General features: G+C 28.9%; 1 protein-coding gene and 1 pseudogene across 1 annotated transcript; one reads left to right on the forward strand and one right to left on the reverse strand.

The window, feature by feature from the left end:
• Positions 1 to 969: 969 nt before the first annotated feature.
• Positions 970 to 8,701, forward strand: LOC113383472 (serine/threonine kinase SAD-1-like; the record flags this gene model as incomplete). The annotated part of the gene is made up of 12 exons (XM_026621736.1): positions 970 to 999; positions 1,482 to 1,766; positions 4,036 to 4,183; positions 4,413 to 4,539; positions 5,821 to 6,079; positions 6,162 to 6,256; positions 6,432 to 6,541; positions 6,661 to 6,827; positions 6,933 to 7,069; positions 7,227 to 7,314; positions 7,437 to 7,601; positions 8,372 to 8,701. Coding segments are annotated over 12 exons (1,941 nt in total), but the record flags the coding sequence as incomplete, so codon positions are not given.
• Positions 8,702 to 12,998: 4,297 nt separating this feature from the next.
• Positions 12,999 to 15,795, reverse strand: part of LOC113383473 — a 6,851-nt pseudogene continuing 4,054 nt past the window's right edge.

The raw sequence follows: 15,795 nt of genomic DNA on the forward strand, positions 1-15,795 counted from the left end.
TAATTATTAACAGGATGAATTAGTCAATGAATAGTAAAGACTTGTAAATCGACAATAACATAACTTGCTGAAGTAGTTTGTTTTTTCGTCAGAAAATCCGATTGCATTCGATAAAGCTCTTCAGCATTAGTTAAAAAAATATAGAGAACGGTCAGTGCAACCAGTGGGTTGCATTCTAACAAAACAAGATTTAGAATTCACCCCATAACAGCTATATATAGTTTCATTTGCTGTCCAAATACAATATACATTTTTAAAAATAAATTATATTATTGTTGAAAAATATTATACTTTGTTTCCCAAAAAAATAAATAAAATTATATCATCAGAATATGGTCAGAAAATCCGATTGGTAATTTCATGTTTTTGAGAAAAATGTAAAAAGTATGTGAATGTGTGTGTGTTAATGAGTCACAATTTGAGCTTGGGAAGACGTTTTTTCAAAAAAGTCTGCGTTGATATAAATAAATTAAAAGCCATTTGATAAAACTCGATAAGGATTTGTCTCGATTTGTCTTTGTCTCTCGATCTTAAGGAAGTTGACCAGCAAAGAATAAGCGGCCAAAACTTTATGTCCAAGTTTTAACTAACTATAAGAATCTTGAAATGGTATTTGATAATTTGAAAACCGCTCAAAAGGTATCACCTGGGAATCAGGCTGATTAGTATCTCTTTCTGGTGAATAACGTCCGGGCCATTGCTTGGATTTTGTATATTTTTTGCGATTTTGATGAAACGATGATAAAGAACATAATATTGAATAACATGAACAAAATATCATAGACTCACGGAAGATGGTTTAATTTTAAAACAATCATCAAAGTCTCTAAACACCAAGTTCTATTGATTAAGTAGATTATACGCACGTTTCAGGAAAATTTGTGCTACTTGGTTTAAGGCAAACTGCCACTTAAACCTAGTAATAAATTAGTGCAATGATTGATGAATATTATAGTAGCCAAGTAACGACTTGACAATCTGAGACAATTGTTTGATAAAGTAATATATTTTTAATAAATAAGAGCGATAGTCGATGAACATTATAATAATAGTCCAGTCATTTAAGCTCAAATTAGGTAAGAATCTCGGAATTCGAGATACCCAGGTGTAAGTCTGTCAATACTTGTATATTGACACCCTATAAAGTTATCTCAAAACCTACATATGGTAGGATGTCAATACCTACTACATGTAGGTTTTGAGACAACTTTAGGGTGTAAATATACAAGTATCTACAGACTTAGAGCTGGGTATCTCGAATTCCGATGTGAATTTACTATAATGACTGGACTATAACTAATTATTATTAGATATTAAAATATTCATCGTACATACCTTACTAGTGTAAGGTCTAGTAAATTATGTGATTTGTTAATAATTTTTCAAAAATCTGTATTTACATATAAACCACACTTATCTAGTCTCAAATGAAAATTATCTATTATTAATTAATTATTATAAATTATCATTCTATTATCCAGGTGAAACGAGGTGCTTTCCACATACCACACTTTGTCCCTCCTGATTGCCAAGCACTTCTTCGAGGCATGATAGAAGTTGATCCTGATAAACGTCTACGTCTATGCGACGTCAACCGTCATCCATGGGTGACAGCCAACGGAGGTGCTTCAGGCACCGTCAATGGAGGAGGAGCCGTAGAGTTGGAGGCGCCCATGATGCAGAGGGTGCAGACCCACGTGATACCGTCCGCGCAGCAATTAGATGCTGATGTGCTCAGAGCCATTAATAGTTTAGGTTGCTTTAAGGTAATAGAAATAGATAATATACATTATTGGTGATAAAACATCACACTTGATTAGAAAAAAACTAGTTATAAGGGGCATTTTGCCTTAACGCTAAGGTGACCATATTTTTTTATGTCAAAACCAGGAAGGTAACTTATAGTTATGCTAATCCGAGACAGGGGAGAGGGTCTTTATATTAAATGACTTTAATATGATTTAAAATAACAAATATTATTTAGGTGGCGTCCATTAATCACGTGATCGATTTAAGGATTTTTTGACTCCCTTCCTCCTTGGAGATATATGTAGATATTCAAAATTAACCCCCTCTCCACCCCACCAAACATTACGTGTATTTTTAGTTACAAGAACAATTGTAAATGCTTTGATTTTTTTTGAAAATGTTAGGTTTTAATGTAGAAAATAAATAAACGTGATATCTTACTATACCCCTCCCTCCCCCACGTGATATTTCGTCATTTTTTGTCAAACTCTCACCTCCCCCTAAAAACCTCACGTGATTAAGGATAGAATACAAAACAGTTTTTTTTAATGAATCAATCTTTTTTAATCATACTTATCTACTTTTATCAAAAACTTTATTATTCAATTATATGTTTTAATCTTCTTTTATCTATGATGTCTTATATTTTTCGATCTGTATGATTTTTTCGCTTTTAGGCCTTGTAAAAATGTTTTTTCATAAATTCCATTTTTTCATAAATAACCTATAGTTAGTAAAACTTTTCGTAAAATTAAGAATGAAATTTTGAAATTATTGATGTGAGAGGCTATTTTAACCCTTCTTTGAAAATTTGAATTCGGAAATTATCTCATTCATCACGTATTGTTTTATATAATATACAATTTGCATGTATCTGATGAGCAGTTGTAATTTTATTATTAAGTAATTTCGAAAATATACTTTAAACCTATAATTTTCGAAAACGCGGGACAATCCGGAACAAAAGATCAAAATCCGAGACAATTATTGCTTATAGAAAAATCCGGATGGAAATCCTGGACTGTCCAGGTCAAACCGGGATGTATGGTCACCTTCCTTGAGGCATATTGTATCAGCTTTCTGATATGAGTAAAAAACATCTTAATCCAGAAGAATTCAGATTTAGCAACTTTTAATATTATAATGAGAATTTTGAATTTTTACATGAAAATTATAGGAAAATTTTAATGAATTTTTCTAACTAAAGTATGGGCTCATTATGTTTTAGCGTTTTTATTAAGACCATGAACTTTATTGCCATAATGTTAATTAAAATTGTCATTTAAATTATGGACTGTATGAATAAGTATTGCACTGTTGTGGTAATTCCATATAAACGATTTGGCCAAATATTTCATCAAGAATAATTGTCGAGTTTTATCAAATATCTTTAAAAATTTTGAAATCGGTGCAGCCGTTTTTAAGAAAATAAGTAATAAACATCGACAAATTTTGGTTCAGCACACACACATACTCTTCCTCCAATTTTGGTCTCAAACGATTCAGAATAACTTAAAACTTTGAGAAAATTCAGCAAGTTTAATTTTCTTCGACAAATTTTGGTTCAGCACGTTTGGAAGAAGAGTGTCCTCCAATTTTAGTCTCAAACTATTCAGAATAACTTAAAACATTGGGGAAACTCAGCAAGTCTGATTTTCTTCCTACTTCGGGAAGTTAAAACAAAAAAAAGGAAGAGTGTCCTCTAATTTTGGTCTCAAAACTCAGCAAGTCTAATTTTCTTCGACAAATTTTGGTTCAGCACTTTTTTAAATTATAAAGGGTCCTTCAATTTTGGTCTCAAACTATTCGGAATAACTTAAAACATAGGGGAAACTCAGCAAGTCTGATTTTCTTCCTCCTTCGGGAAGTTAAAACAAAAAAAAGGAAGAGTGTCCTCTAATTTTGGTCTCAAAACTCAGCAAGTCTAATTTTCTTCGACAAATTTTGGTTCAGCACTTTTTTAAATTATAAAGGGTCCTTCAATTTTGGTCTCAAACTATTCGGAATAACTTAAAACATAGGGGAAACTCAGCAAGTCTGATTTTCTTCCTCCTTCGGGAAGTTAAAACAAAAAAAAGGAAGAGTGTCCTGCAATTTTGGTCTCAAAACTCAGCAAGTCTAATTTTCTTCGACAAATTTTGATTCAGCACTTTTGGAGGAAGAGGGTCCTCCAATTTCTATTCAGAATAACTTAAAACTTTGAGAAAACTCAGCAAGTCTGATTTAGTTAAACAAAAAATAAGAAAAAATTTCTATATCTCAATTAAATTATTATTTTATTTCCAGGAACGTGATAAACTTGTTCGAGAGTTGCTATCCCCTTGTCACAACACAGAAAAGGTGATATATTTTTTACTTCTGGAACGAAAACGAAGAAGACCTGCCTATGAAGATGACTCTAACATTGGAATAGCAGCTAGTGTTGGAAGCACGGGTAAATAGATATAACTAAAAGTCATTATATTGAAAGAAACTTTCTAACCATACTTGGTAATTAATGACTCATGGTAATCATGACCGATTAAAAATAATTTGTTTTGCTTCGTAAGATAATAAATGATAAATTTATTCTTTCCAAGATATCAAAATAAAATTGACTATAGAAGAATTAGTTGTTAGTTAATAATATTAAATTTTGTATTAATAATTGAATATTACACCAGGCGGAACTGGACTGATTGACCCTCCCCGGAAACGCTTGGACACGTGTCGAATAAACGGAAGAGCAGCCATGACTTTTGCTCAAATTAGCGAAGGAAGTCCGATAGCTCCAAGGAGACTTTATTCACAGTGTGTATTTTTATCTTTTTATTAATTACTTCTGCTAATTAATGCGAAAAAAAATTAATTATTATAGTTCACTTAATTTAATTTAAATTTAATTAATTATTTTAGATATATGTGTTGTGATTCTAGTTTTGGTTAATTGATACTTTGATTGTTTTTTCACATAGTATAGTGTTTGATGAAAAATCTTTAATATCAAACAAAAGACTTTGATCCAAATATTGCAAAGAAAAAACTAAGTTTATTTTTTTTATAACAATTGTTACATATTTTGAATGATTTAAAAAATACATAATATTAACTAAAATTAAATATAAATAAACAACCATGTTGAGTTATAAATACATCTGATTTTTTTCTGGCTCATGAAAGTTTTTAAAATATAGTTTCTTTTTTCTTAACTTAAAACAAAACATTTTTATTTACTATATGTTTTAGAATACAAGTGATCTGAATAAATTTTAAATTACAAATATTAAATTCATTGTCTTTTGTAAGTAAAAATATCACATTTGACTTCTTGTTATTAATTTTGCAGAATAGGAAGTAGAATAAAAGTTGAAATACATGGTTTTTGCCACTATTTATTTTTTTCAAAATTATGTAATCAAATCTGCTTTTAGTTCATGTTTTTTCAATCCCTATTGTAATAATAAAAATTATACTTATTGTGTTATATTATATGTGATTATTTTTTTGTTATGTTTATTATGTGTTTCTTATTGTTTTTTTTTATATGTTTAATTAGATGTATGGGCTGATGATTAATTTAATTTGGACCATTATACTGATGAAGCTCCTTGCACAGTTAGTATTTTTATTTATATATTTATTTATGTATTTAGTAATATCTATTTATTAATATTTTTTCATTGCCAGGATTTATTTGTACTCATATTATTATTATTTTAAATCTTTTCTGACTGTTATAAATTGCTGTAGAAAATGAACATATGTTAATTTTAATAAATTTCTAATATTAACCATTTAATTTTGATTGGTTTATTTTTTTTAAATATTTGTCTGTTGATTTCTTTAAATATTTAGTTTATCTTATATTTTGCACCATATAATGTATTATATATATTTTTTACTTAAGAATATATTTATTTATATGAATATAGTACCATAACATTTTAGTAAAATTTAAGAGCAAAGTCCTAATCTATTTCATAGTTCTAATTCTATCATACCCTTATATAAAGGGATTAGGGGTACTTGAAATTTTTGAAAAATCGATTATTGTTTTTTTTTGCATTTTCATAACCTTACCTTTTCCTCCAGCCGACAACATGGATCAAGACGGACGCCCAGTGTGGGTCCAGTGATGACAACGTCAATGACTTCATCCAGCGTCACCTCACCAACGCGTCACCATGTGGTGGCTTCTTCGGCTTCTCCATTAACTTCATCCACAGGGGTGACATCGCCTGGAGGAGGCATGGCACCATCGGTGATGTCAGCGAGTGTGACAGCAGGATCGACGATGAAGTCGCAGGCTGCGCAGACCCAACAACTTACGACGCACCTGCAACAACAAAATGTAAAAAAATAAATTGTTTCGATAGCATATATTTATATCGTTCCTACTAATTATAAAACATATTGATTATAATATTTAATAGAAACTGCAAGTTGGATCAACGTCTACGTCAACACCAATGTCACCGATGCTAACAGAAGTGATAGACAGTGATGTACTAGCAGGACTGAATACTGGGTAAATTATTTTTTCCAACTTTGTCAAATATAAATTATTAAAAACAGCCTTCATAAATATAAGTTCAATGGTCAAATCCAAATTCCTTACTTAGAGATCACGCATAGTGATGTCAAATATACTTTGACATCACTTTAATCACTCTTGCTCATTCCAAATTCATATATTTTTTTAGATCATTATCTGCAAGTAGTGCAGGATCAACGCAACACTGGAGATCTCGTCTTAACACAATTAAGAATAATTTTCTGGGCTCACCCAGATTTCATCGTAGGAAAATGCAAGGTAAAAATGCTACTTCTTATCATTATGGATAAAGCTTTTACATATTGTTCTATTTAAGAATTATTAATTATCATTAATTATTATGTATTCTAATATTGCATAATTCTTTTTTTTTCCAGCGTCGTCTGAGGAGGTGCATTTGACGCCAGACTCGTCTCCAGAGCTTACGAAACGTTCCTGGTTTGGATCATTAATGTCTGGAGAAAAAGATGAAACTTTCACGGTTCTAGTCAAAGGAAAACCACTTGCAATGGTTAAAGCCGACCTGATACACGCTTTCTTGTCGGTAAGAAACATTAAACAAGACAGACATCTCAGCTTTGACCTCAATTTTTTCCCAAAATATTGTTTGTATATTCGAATAACAAGTGAGAAAATCCATTTTTACCAGGTTTCGGAACTAAGTCATGCAGTTCTGTCTGCATTATCATTTCGGGTGGAGTATAAACGGGGCAGTGGTACGCCTTCGGCTGTTTTTCAAAGACTGGTGCGATTTCAAGTTGATGTTGCTACTATTGTTCAACCTCCTCAAATTTCTGGAGACGGGTATGTACAGGATTATAATGGAACTAAATTTTAAAATATAATTCAAAATTTAAATATTACCTGAATACCTATTGCAGGAACCATCCTGGATAAAATGTTCAATGAAATTTGTCTGTTTCAGGAACGAACAATCTAACTGTGATCAAGCTTTGCATGCCATAACCTTCACTTTATTATCAGGCAGCGCCCGAAGATTTAGGAGAGTCTGTGAACATATACAAGCCCAGGTAAGTTATTAGATGTACATTTAAAATAAGCCAAGAATTACTAGATCTTATCAAATCCTATTAATTAAACCCAGAAAGAAATACTAGTTGTTCTATTATCACTCACCTTTATTTTTTATTAGGTGTGCAGACGAGGCACCCGAGGTGCTGGTGGCGTAGGCTCAATGAACACCAACACGAATATGATCTGCAGCAGTGCTATTCCTCCTATTGTTAGTCAAAGTTCTAGTTGCGGATCAGAGGATTCTAGTGAAAGACTGTGCTATACCAATGCGAACTCCAGACAGGTAACAATTGATTTCTGGTGATAGGCTATGATATTGGATAAAAATTATTTGGATATTGAGTATCACATTAGTAAAGATATAGAAAAAATTGAATAAAGGCGATTGGCATAAAGTCCAGTAAAACAATGCAATAGTAATAGTGCTTATTGGATGAGATAGTGGTTGTGAGTGATTTGCTTAAATGGGCGTACTCACCTAACGAACAAGGACGAACGAACGTGACGAACAAGTAAGTCTGTAAATATTGTCTCAAAACCTACATATGGTATTGACATCCTACCATATGTAGGTTTTGAGACAACTTTAGGGTGTCAATATACAAGTATTTACAGACTTACAGCTGGGTATCTCGAATTCCGAAATTCTTACCTAATTTAAGCTTAAATACTGGACAAGGTGAAAATGCACCTTAATAAATTCTAATAGTTGATCTGTAAAGATCTAAGAGTATAGGAGAAACTGTTGACAATGATTACTTACATAATTGAAAAATATTAATGTGTTGTTGTTTACTTAATGAATATACATACCTCCATATCTTACTTTGAAGTTTTGGATTTGTGTTTTTTGAGTTTCTCTGGATATAAATTATTGTTCCTCAATAAATATGTAGAGCAAATCATTCACCATCACTTACCTATTCAAAAACTAGTAAAAAGTAAAAAATACCTTGATACCACCTTGTATTTCGGTTTGCCTAAAAATATTATTCTATCGCTCAGATTTCTGGCTTATTCTCATGTAACATATCTATATATTGCCAACATCAGATCGATTCAGACTTAGAATCAGACACGTCCTCCCTGTACGAATCATCCTCCCACCATCGGCCAAGACGTCTCTCAGCAGCAAGTAGTGGAAACAACAACAACTCTGGTGGCACCGCCGTCAACAATAGTTCTGCTACATCAGTCAACAATGTGACGTCGTCTGATGGGTTAACGTCACCATTAGCAGCAGGAAGCAATACTGCTTCCGGAAACAATATGTCTGCGGTACGATCCAACAGTGATACCAATGGTGATAGTGCGAAACAAAAGCAGCAGGAACGACAGCAACGAGCACGGTTGGCAACAGTTTCGGGCAGCGCAATTGCGTGAGAGGAAACTGTTACATTCTTAGTTTGATTTGCCATATAAATTGTTAATTTGTGATAATAGTACTACATCTGGTTATTGAACTATAGCTCTTGTAGGTTTATCGATTGTTTTGAATTTGACTATGGCATCCGAGCAAATTAATAGAATAGTCAAACCAAGTAAAAAGCTATTTTTGGTCAACAGTTTTCATTGTGTTGAATTTGGAATAGGAGTAATGGCCCTATAACATTATAAATAAATTCTATTCCAAGTATATGTTTATTCAGTGCTATTTAGAACCAGCAATATAGTTCTTAATTGCCAGTAATTGGGATATTTATACATATATATTTATTTATTTATATACTGAAAAGTTTTACCAGGCATCCATCCAATTATTAAATGAACAAATTAGGTTTAAAACATTTTTAATTAAGCTTGCAAACGAGCCTTGGTTTAGCTCATCTTCAGTACAAATAACGAAAATGATTTAGATAAAATTAGAGACCTAACAAATTAATAAAATGGACCTAAACAATTACCAGTAAAGTGATTTAGCTACAACCTGAAATCCACAAGTTGAGCGTGACATGATGTGAATCTATGTGAATTCAGATGCTACACTTGACTGTTGTTTATGAATATGAACTGAGTTGAGTTGCAAATTTTAATATGTTTTAGTAACTAAGTAGAAACTTTGTGAATCATTTAATAAACGGATGGATGCATGAAAATACTGTTTATTGTGTTATCATATATTTATATTTATTTATTTTATTATTTATTAGTAACAATAATTATTGCTCATTGGTTTGGAGAAAGCATCAAAAGAAATTTAGGAGGAACTAGAAAGATATACTTAAAATGATCATAACTGAGTACGACAATTAAATATATGAACGTCATATATAAATGTACCTATATAGATAAGATAAACTGCAAATGGCAAGTTTATAAATAGTTAATTATTGTTACTTTAAATACGAAAATACCATTAAAGGTATCTTGTTTTGTTTTATGTTTATTATAAGAATATATAAATCATATTATTAATGCATTTACGTAGATGGATTTCTGATAAGAGTGCATTCGAGTAGTGATATATGATTCTTTTGCTATAAGAATATATTGAAATCATTTTACATTAAATTGTTATGAAATATTCGGTACAAACAACATTTTCATTATTATACTGGCGTTAGAAAATGTAATGGATTCTTATTTGAAACCAAGAATCACATAAGAATTTACATAACTTTGGGCATATATGCTGAACTGATATTGCAGGTACTAACTCTAATTGAATATATTAAATTATTGTAGCTTTTGTTTTGAAATATTTTTTCGTCTCATCTTATAATTTATTATAATATATATAGTAAACAAAATCTGATTAGAATCCAACGAGGTAAATCTATATTTGTATGACTCTTACCAGAAAACAGTTCTCGTTGTTATATTGCTACTCTTACCAATAAATACACAACATTATATATATATATATATATATATATATAATATGTGTGTGCAAAATGCAAAAAATATTGCAAGATGTAACTTATTTTCTAAAATATAAATAAATTAAATATGAACAAGAACATGCAATAAAATCGAAGCCATAGAACTTCACATGTGAAATCGAAAGTTAATCCTGAACTATTAACTCTAGTACTACATTTGTGAAATTCATTGTTTATAGTCATTTTTATTTTCATTTAAATGTCGATATTAGTACAATTATCGACAATAGATTCAAATAATTAACACTTTATATTTGTAAAACAAATCAAAGCTACTAATCATTAATATATGTGTTTGGTTTGCGGAGTAGCTGTATCATATTTAAGCATCTATTTGTAAATAACTTATAAACATATTATTAATAATATTTATAAATTAATTTAAATATTTGTTAAGAATATTTTATTTATACCTGGATATAGTGAGTAATTAGTTGATTTAAAAATCTATTTGAGTTGGAACGTTTTGTAAAATTTAAAATAATCGTTTTATAATTTAAATCTTGAATGTGTTGAAATATATTATGAATGTTATATCGTTTAATATATAATAATTTAATACTAAGTACCTATCAACTGTCCATGAAATAACATATTTTCATAAAAACCATTTTTGATATCATGGGAGGTGAAAGTTTGGATGCAATCTTTAATAGAATATTTCTAGATTCGTAATAATTCATTAAAATATAATATTACAATTTTATTTCAATGAATATAAATTGTATTAATTGTAGTTAGTCTCAACATTATGACTTGAAAACATTGTTTAAGATTTTGTAGATTGTGATGAGTTGGAAGCCTCCTGTATTATATTATAATATATACATGTGTATATCTGCATATTTATATATATATATATATATATATATATATATATATATAATGTATGCATTCCTAAATAAATTTATACATATACATATATAACTAAAGTAAATTAAAATACAATCTAATACATAATGTACAAATTAATTCGTCATTTTCGGCACTAGTTATGTATCATAAAACATACATCATTGACTATTAATATAAAGACATTTTTCATTCTAGCTAAGTGCAAAAGCTTAAGTTTGGCTTCATAATATTATTATGTTAAGAATATTGTTCTCTCATATTAGGCTTAAGAAAACGCATCGAAGGGATTTCCTTTGAATTAATCATTTGTTAAGATATAATTTGCACAGAATATATATATATATATATATATATATATATATATATATACCTGTGCATGTGTTTGGACATATATAACCAGATATCTAAAGCTATTAATATAAATATAAATTTGCCTTTTTGATTGTATAATATATAATGTAATGAATGCTTGCAAATCATATGTTTTCTAATCCTAGAAAAGTTGTATGCTGAATAAAACAAAATGGTTATTGCTATAATTTTGTCTTTTAATTAAGATCTATTCACTCATCCTAATCTCTTTAATAATATATATATGTACAGTGTGTCCCAGAAATCAAAATCAAGCCAAAACGGAGTGACAGTATTGATTGTGACTATTATAAAAAAATAAATCTTTTTTATCCCATGCACTTTGAAAGTTATAAGTTTTTAGTTTAAGTCCAAACTAGAGCTCAAACCGTGGTCAAACCGTGGCCATTTTTCGGTTAATAATATTCCTAAGACCACAGTCAAAAATGCAGACACAATTGCCCAAACTTTTCTACAATTAAGACTATTTGTTAAACTATAAGTTTAAAATTTTCAAAATTGGCCGACTTTAAATTCTCTGAAAAAACTTACTAAAGTGTCTTGGCAAATTCCATTAAAAGTTTGCGAGTTGTCTAATCTAATAAAAATTTAATAACATATTAAATAATAATAATATACTATTTGATAATATAATAATAATGAAATAATAAAGATTGAAGTTCGATTTAAAAAAAAAAAAAAAACTTACAGGCATGCAGGATCACTCAGAGCATATTCAACAGCATGTTCCAAAGAAAGCCAACCGGCATTATATTTCTCACATTTCTGCTTCATATTTCAAATTAGATTTTTTTTAAAAGTTTCTGAGTAACCATAAAAGTTCATTAAATCAAGGTCTTCATGATTTTGTATCTCTGTATTATTGTAACACTGGAAAAGCACTGATTTACATAACAAAAACTATTAACTAACACTAACACTAAATTCACTTTTTCTGTGAAAAACAGTATATTAAGGCACCAATTTCGCACCAATTGTGGCTAAACCTGGTCATTTCATAATCCTTATTTTACTAAAAAAGAATTAGTTTGATCTTCTAAAGATAAATATTTTTTTATTCCTCATCAATAATTATAATCAATTATAATCATATTTTTGCTAAAATTAAGAAGTTAGCGAAGTAAGTTTTGCTAAAATTAAAAAAAGTTAGCCAATTAGTTACTTCTTTAAAGATAATTAAATTAATTAATTCTTTACTTTTTTACACTTTTTTTATGCAGTTGTTTATATATTTAAAAAATTTACAAAAATGATTTAAAAATTTAAAATTTAAAAAATGATTTAAAAATTAAAAATTTAAGAGATTTTAAAAAAAAAATCTAAAACATATTGTGTTTAGTGAGTTGTTTGGAATTTATTAATAAAAAAATTTATAATTATTACTTGTTAATTATTAACTGGAAAAAAATCCGATTTATCTAAAATTATATATTATATATTTCCGTATAAAAATTGCTTTATAAATTATATACATTTGTTATTCACTCATATATATGTATATATATATATATATATGTGTGAGTTTCTATATACATACTTTCATAATAATTTACATATTATCCATAAATCGTTTACTTGTACTCTTTATTAAGAGCTCTTCCTATTAATAATCGCCTTACTTCTGATGTACCAGCACCAATTTCATATAATTTGGAATCTCTCAAAATTCTCCCGGTAGGGTAGTCATTGATATATCCATTACCACCTGAAATCAAAAATATTTGATAATGAATAGGTATAAAACTATTTATTACACAAAATATTAATTATTTACCTAGAACTTGGATTGCATTTAATGCGACTTGTGTTGCGTTCTCTGCAGAGTACAAAATAACACCAGCACAGTCTTTACTATTAACTTTTCCTGCATCACATGCCCTTGCTACAGAATAAACGTAACTTCTGCAAGCACTCAAGGTAGTGTACATATCAGCCAATTTGCCTTGCATTAATTGAAATTCACCAATTCGAGTATTGAATTGTTTTCTAGTATGTGCATATTCAAAGGCAATATCACAAGCTGCTTGCATGAGCCCCAAAGGACCACCAGCAAGAACTAATCTCTCATAGTCTAAACCAGACATAAGAACATAAACTCCTTTGCCTTCTTCACCTAAAATATTTGCTGCTGGAACCTAGAATAAATAATTTATTATAAGAAAAATAAGAATATAATCAAAGAGGTCACACAAATTTTATCCTAATAAATATAATTTATACCTTACAGTCTTCGAAAACAAGTTCAGCAGTATTTGAGCCTCTCATTCCAAGTTTATCCAATTTTTGTGCAGTACTAAATCCTTCAAAACCTTTTTCTACAATAAATGCAGTAATTCCATGTTGAGGCTTTACATTTGGATTGGTACGTGCATAAACCTTATTGTAAGAAAAAATATTTTTAAATAAATAATATATATTAATATAAAAATCATAACATCTATCATATTACTATTTCTATTAATTTATAAATAATGAAAAATTGCAATCAATTCAGATGATTTTAGACAGTTATTATCTAACATTGTAACATTTTTATCATTAATGACAAAAATATACTGTACCACTAAAGTATCAGCATCTGGGCCATTAGTAATCCAAAATTTATTTCCATTGAAAACAAAATAATCACCTTTCCTCTCTGCTCTTAGTTTCATAGATACTACATCTGATCCAGAACCAGGTTCAGACATTGCTAGGGCTCCAATATGTTCACCAGAACAAAGCTAGAAAAATTATTTAATAAATATAATAAGATTATACAACCAAGTAAATGTACATAAAATAGTTATAAATAAATCAATATCATGAAAATATATAATAATAAATAAACCAATATCAAACAAAATAATAAATTAAGAATTAAGAAGAAATAAAAGAATGGACTAAAACACTTGGTTAAAAAATGTTGCTTCAAATTAAATTGAAGATGATTCCAAGTCACATTTAAAATTATACTTTGACTGATCTATTTTTATGATAATTCAATTTCTTACTTTAGGCAAATATTTTGCTTTTTGCTCATCAGTTCCATTCCTTCGAATTTGATTTATTGCTAGATTAGAATGAGCTCCATATGAGAGGGCAATAGCTCCCGAAGCTCTTGATAATTCTTCCATGATAATAACATGATCTAAATATGTGCCTTCTGTTCCACCGTATTCTGCTGGAGCAGTTATTCCTAGTGTTCCCAAGTCTCCTAATTTTTCTCCAGAACTCTCTCAGTTCTCTAAAATAATAGATAATTTTAAAATAGATAAATAAAACAGAAATATAATATTTCCATTACATAAATGAATATAAATGATTGAACTGAAGATGAAAGATTTTTTTTTAAGTGGCATATCAGAGAGAAAGGTTGTGTATATTAATATCAATATAATAGATTCAATATCAATAATTCTCAGTTATAAAAAGGGTGTTTGCTAAATATCTAGAGTATTATAAAAGATTTTTGTACTATTCTGCAATAGAACAAAAATTCATTAATAGATACATTGATATAATCCAGATATAACTTACTTAAATTACTTTTTAAAAAAATATAACAAATGGTTGTTATGAATTTGCTGAAGAATCTCTCTTCATATAAACTTAATGCATTTAACTATTAGGTAATAATATTCACTTTTGAATACCAATTACAATTTAGCAATAAAACAACTGGGTTTCATATAAAATATCAGAGTGGTTGTCATAGATATTTACCTATTCGAGTCACACGTAAGGCAATAGAATTATAAAATATGTATCAAATTGGTTCTCAAAGATTTGCTAAAGAAAGTTTTCGTGCAGTCCCCATGCATACATTTGTTACTGGTTTGATAATAAATCCATAATAATATTATATTACCATTAAGTATTATTTATATATACAATTGAACTTACTTAAAAGTATTATCTTATCAATTTTAGCTGCTTTAGGTGCAAACTCTTTCTTTTAATAGATAGCCATGTGAAATAATTAAATAGAATAATACATTATTAAATCAAGAGTAAAATATTGGAATTATAATTACATTAGCAATATTGTTCATCATTATTGGCAATGCATATTCATCAGTTTAAGTCACTCGGGAGACAAATGAATTACATTAATATGATTTTACCTGTTCGAGTCATATGTAAGATAATTAATTATTAATTAAAACACATCAATTTGGTTCTATAAATGGTTTGATAAAATAAATCCATAACAATATTATGTTACCATTAATTACTATTGATATATCCAAACAACTTACTTAAAGGTATTATTTTATCAATTTCAGCTGCTTTAGGTGCTAATTCTTTTTGGGCAAAATCGAAAATGGTCTTCCTCAACTAAAACAATAATATAACCAGATAAAAATTACCTTTATAAATTATATC

Source organism: Ctenocephalides felis, unplaced genomic scaffold (assembly GCF_003426905.1).
Source record: "Ctenocephalides felis isolate EL2017-DRISC unplaced genomic scaffold, ASM342690v1 CF-g0.4_SCAFFOLD_03570, whole genome shotgun sequence".
In the NCBI taxonomy this organism is placed as follows: Eukaryota; Metazoa; Arthropoda; class Insecta; order Siphonaptera; family Pulicidae; genus Ctenocephalides; species Ctenocephalides felis.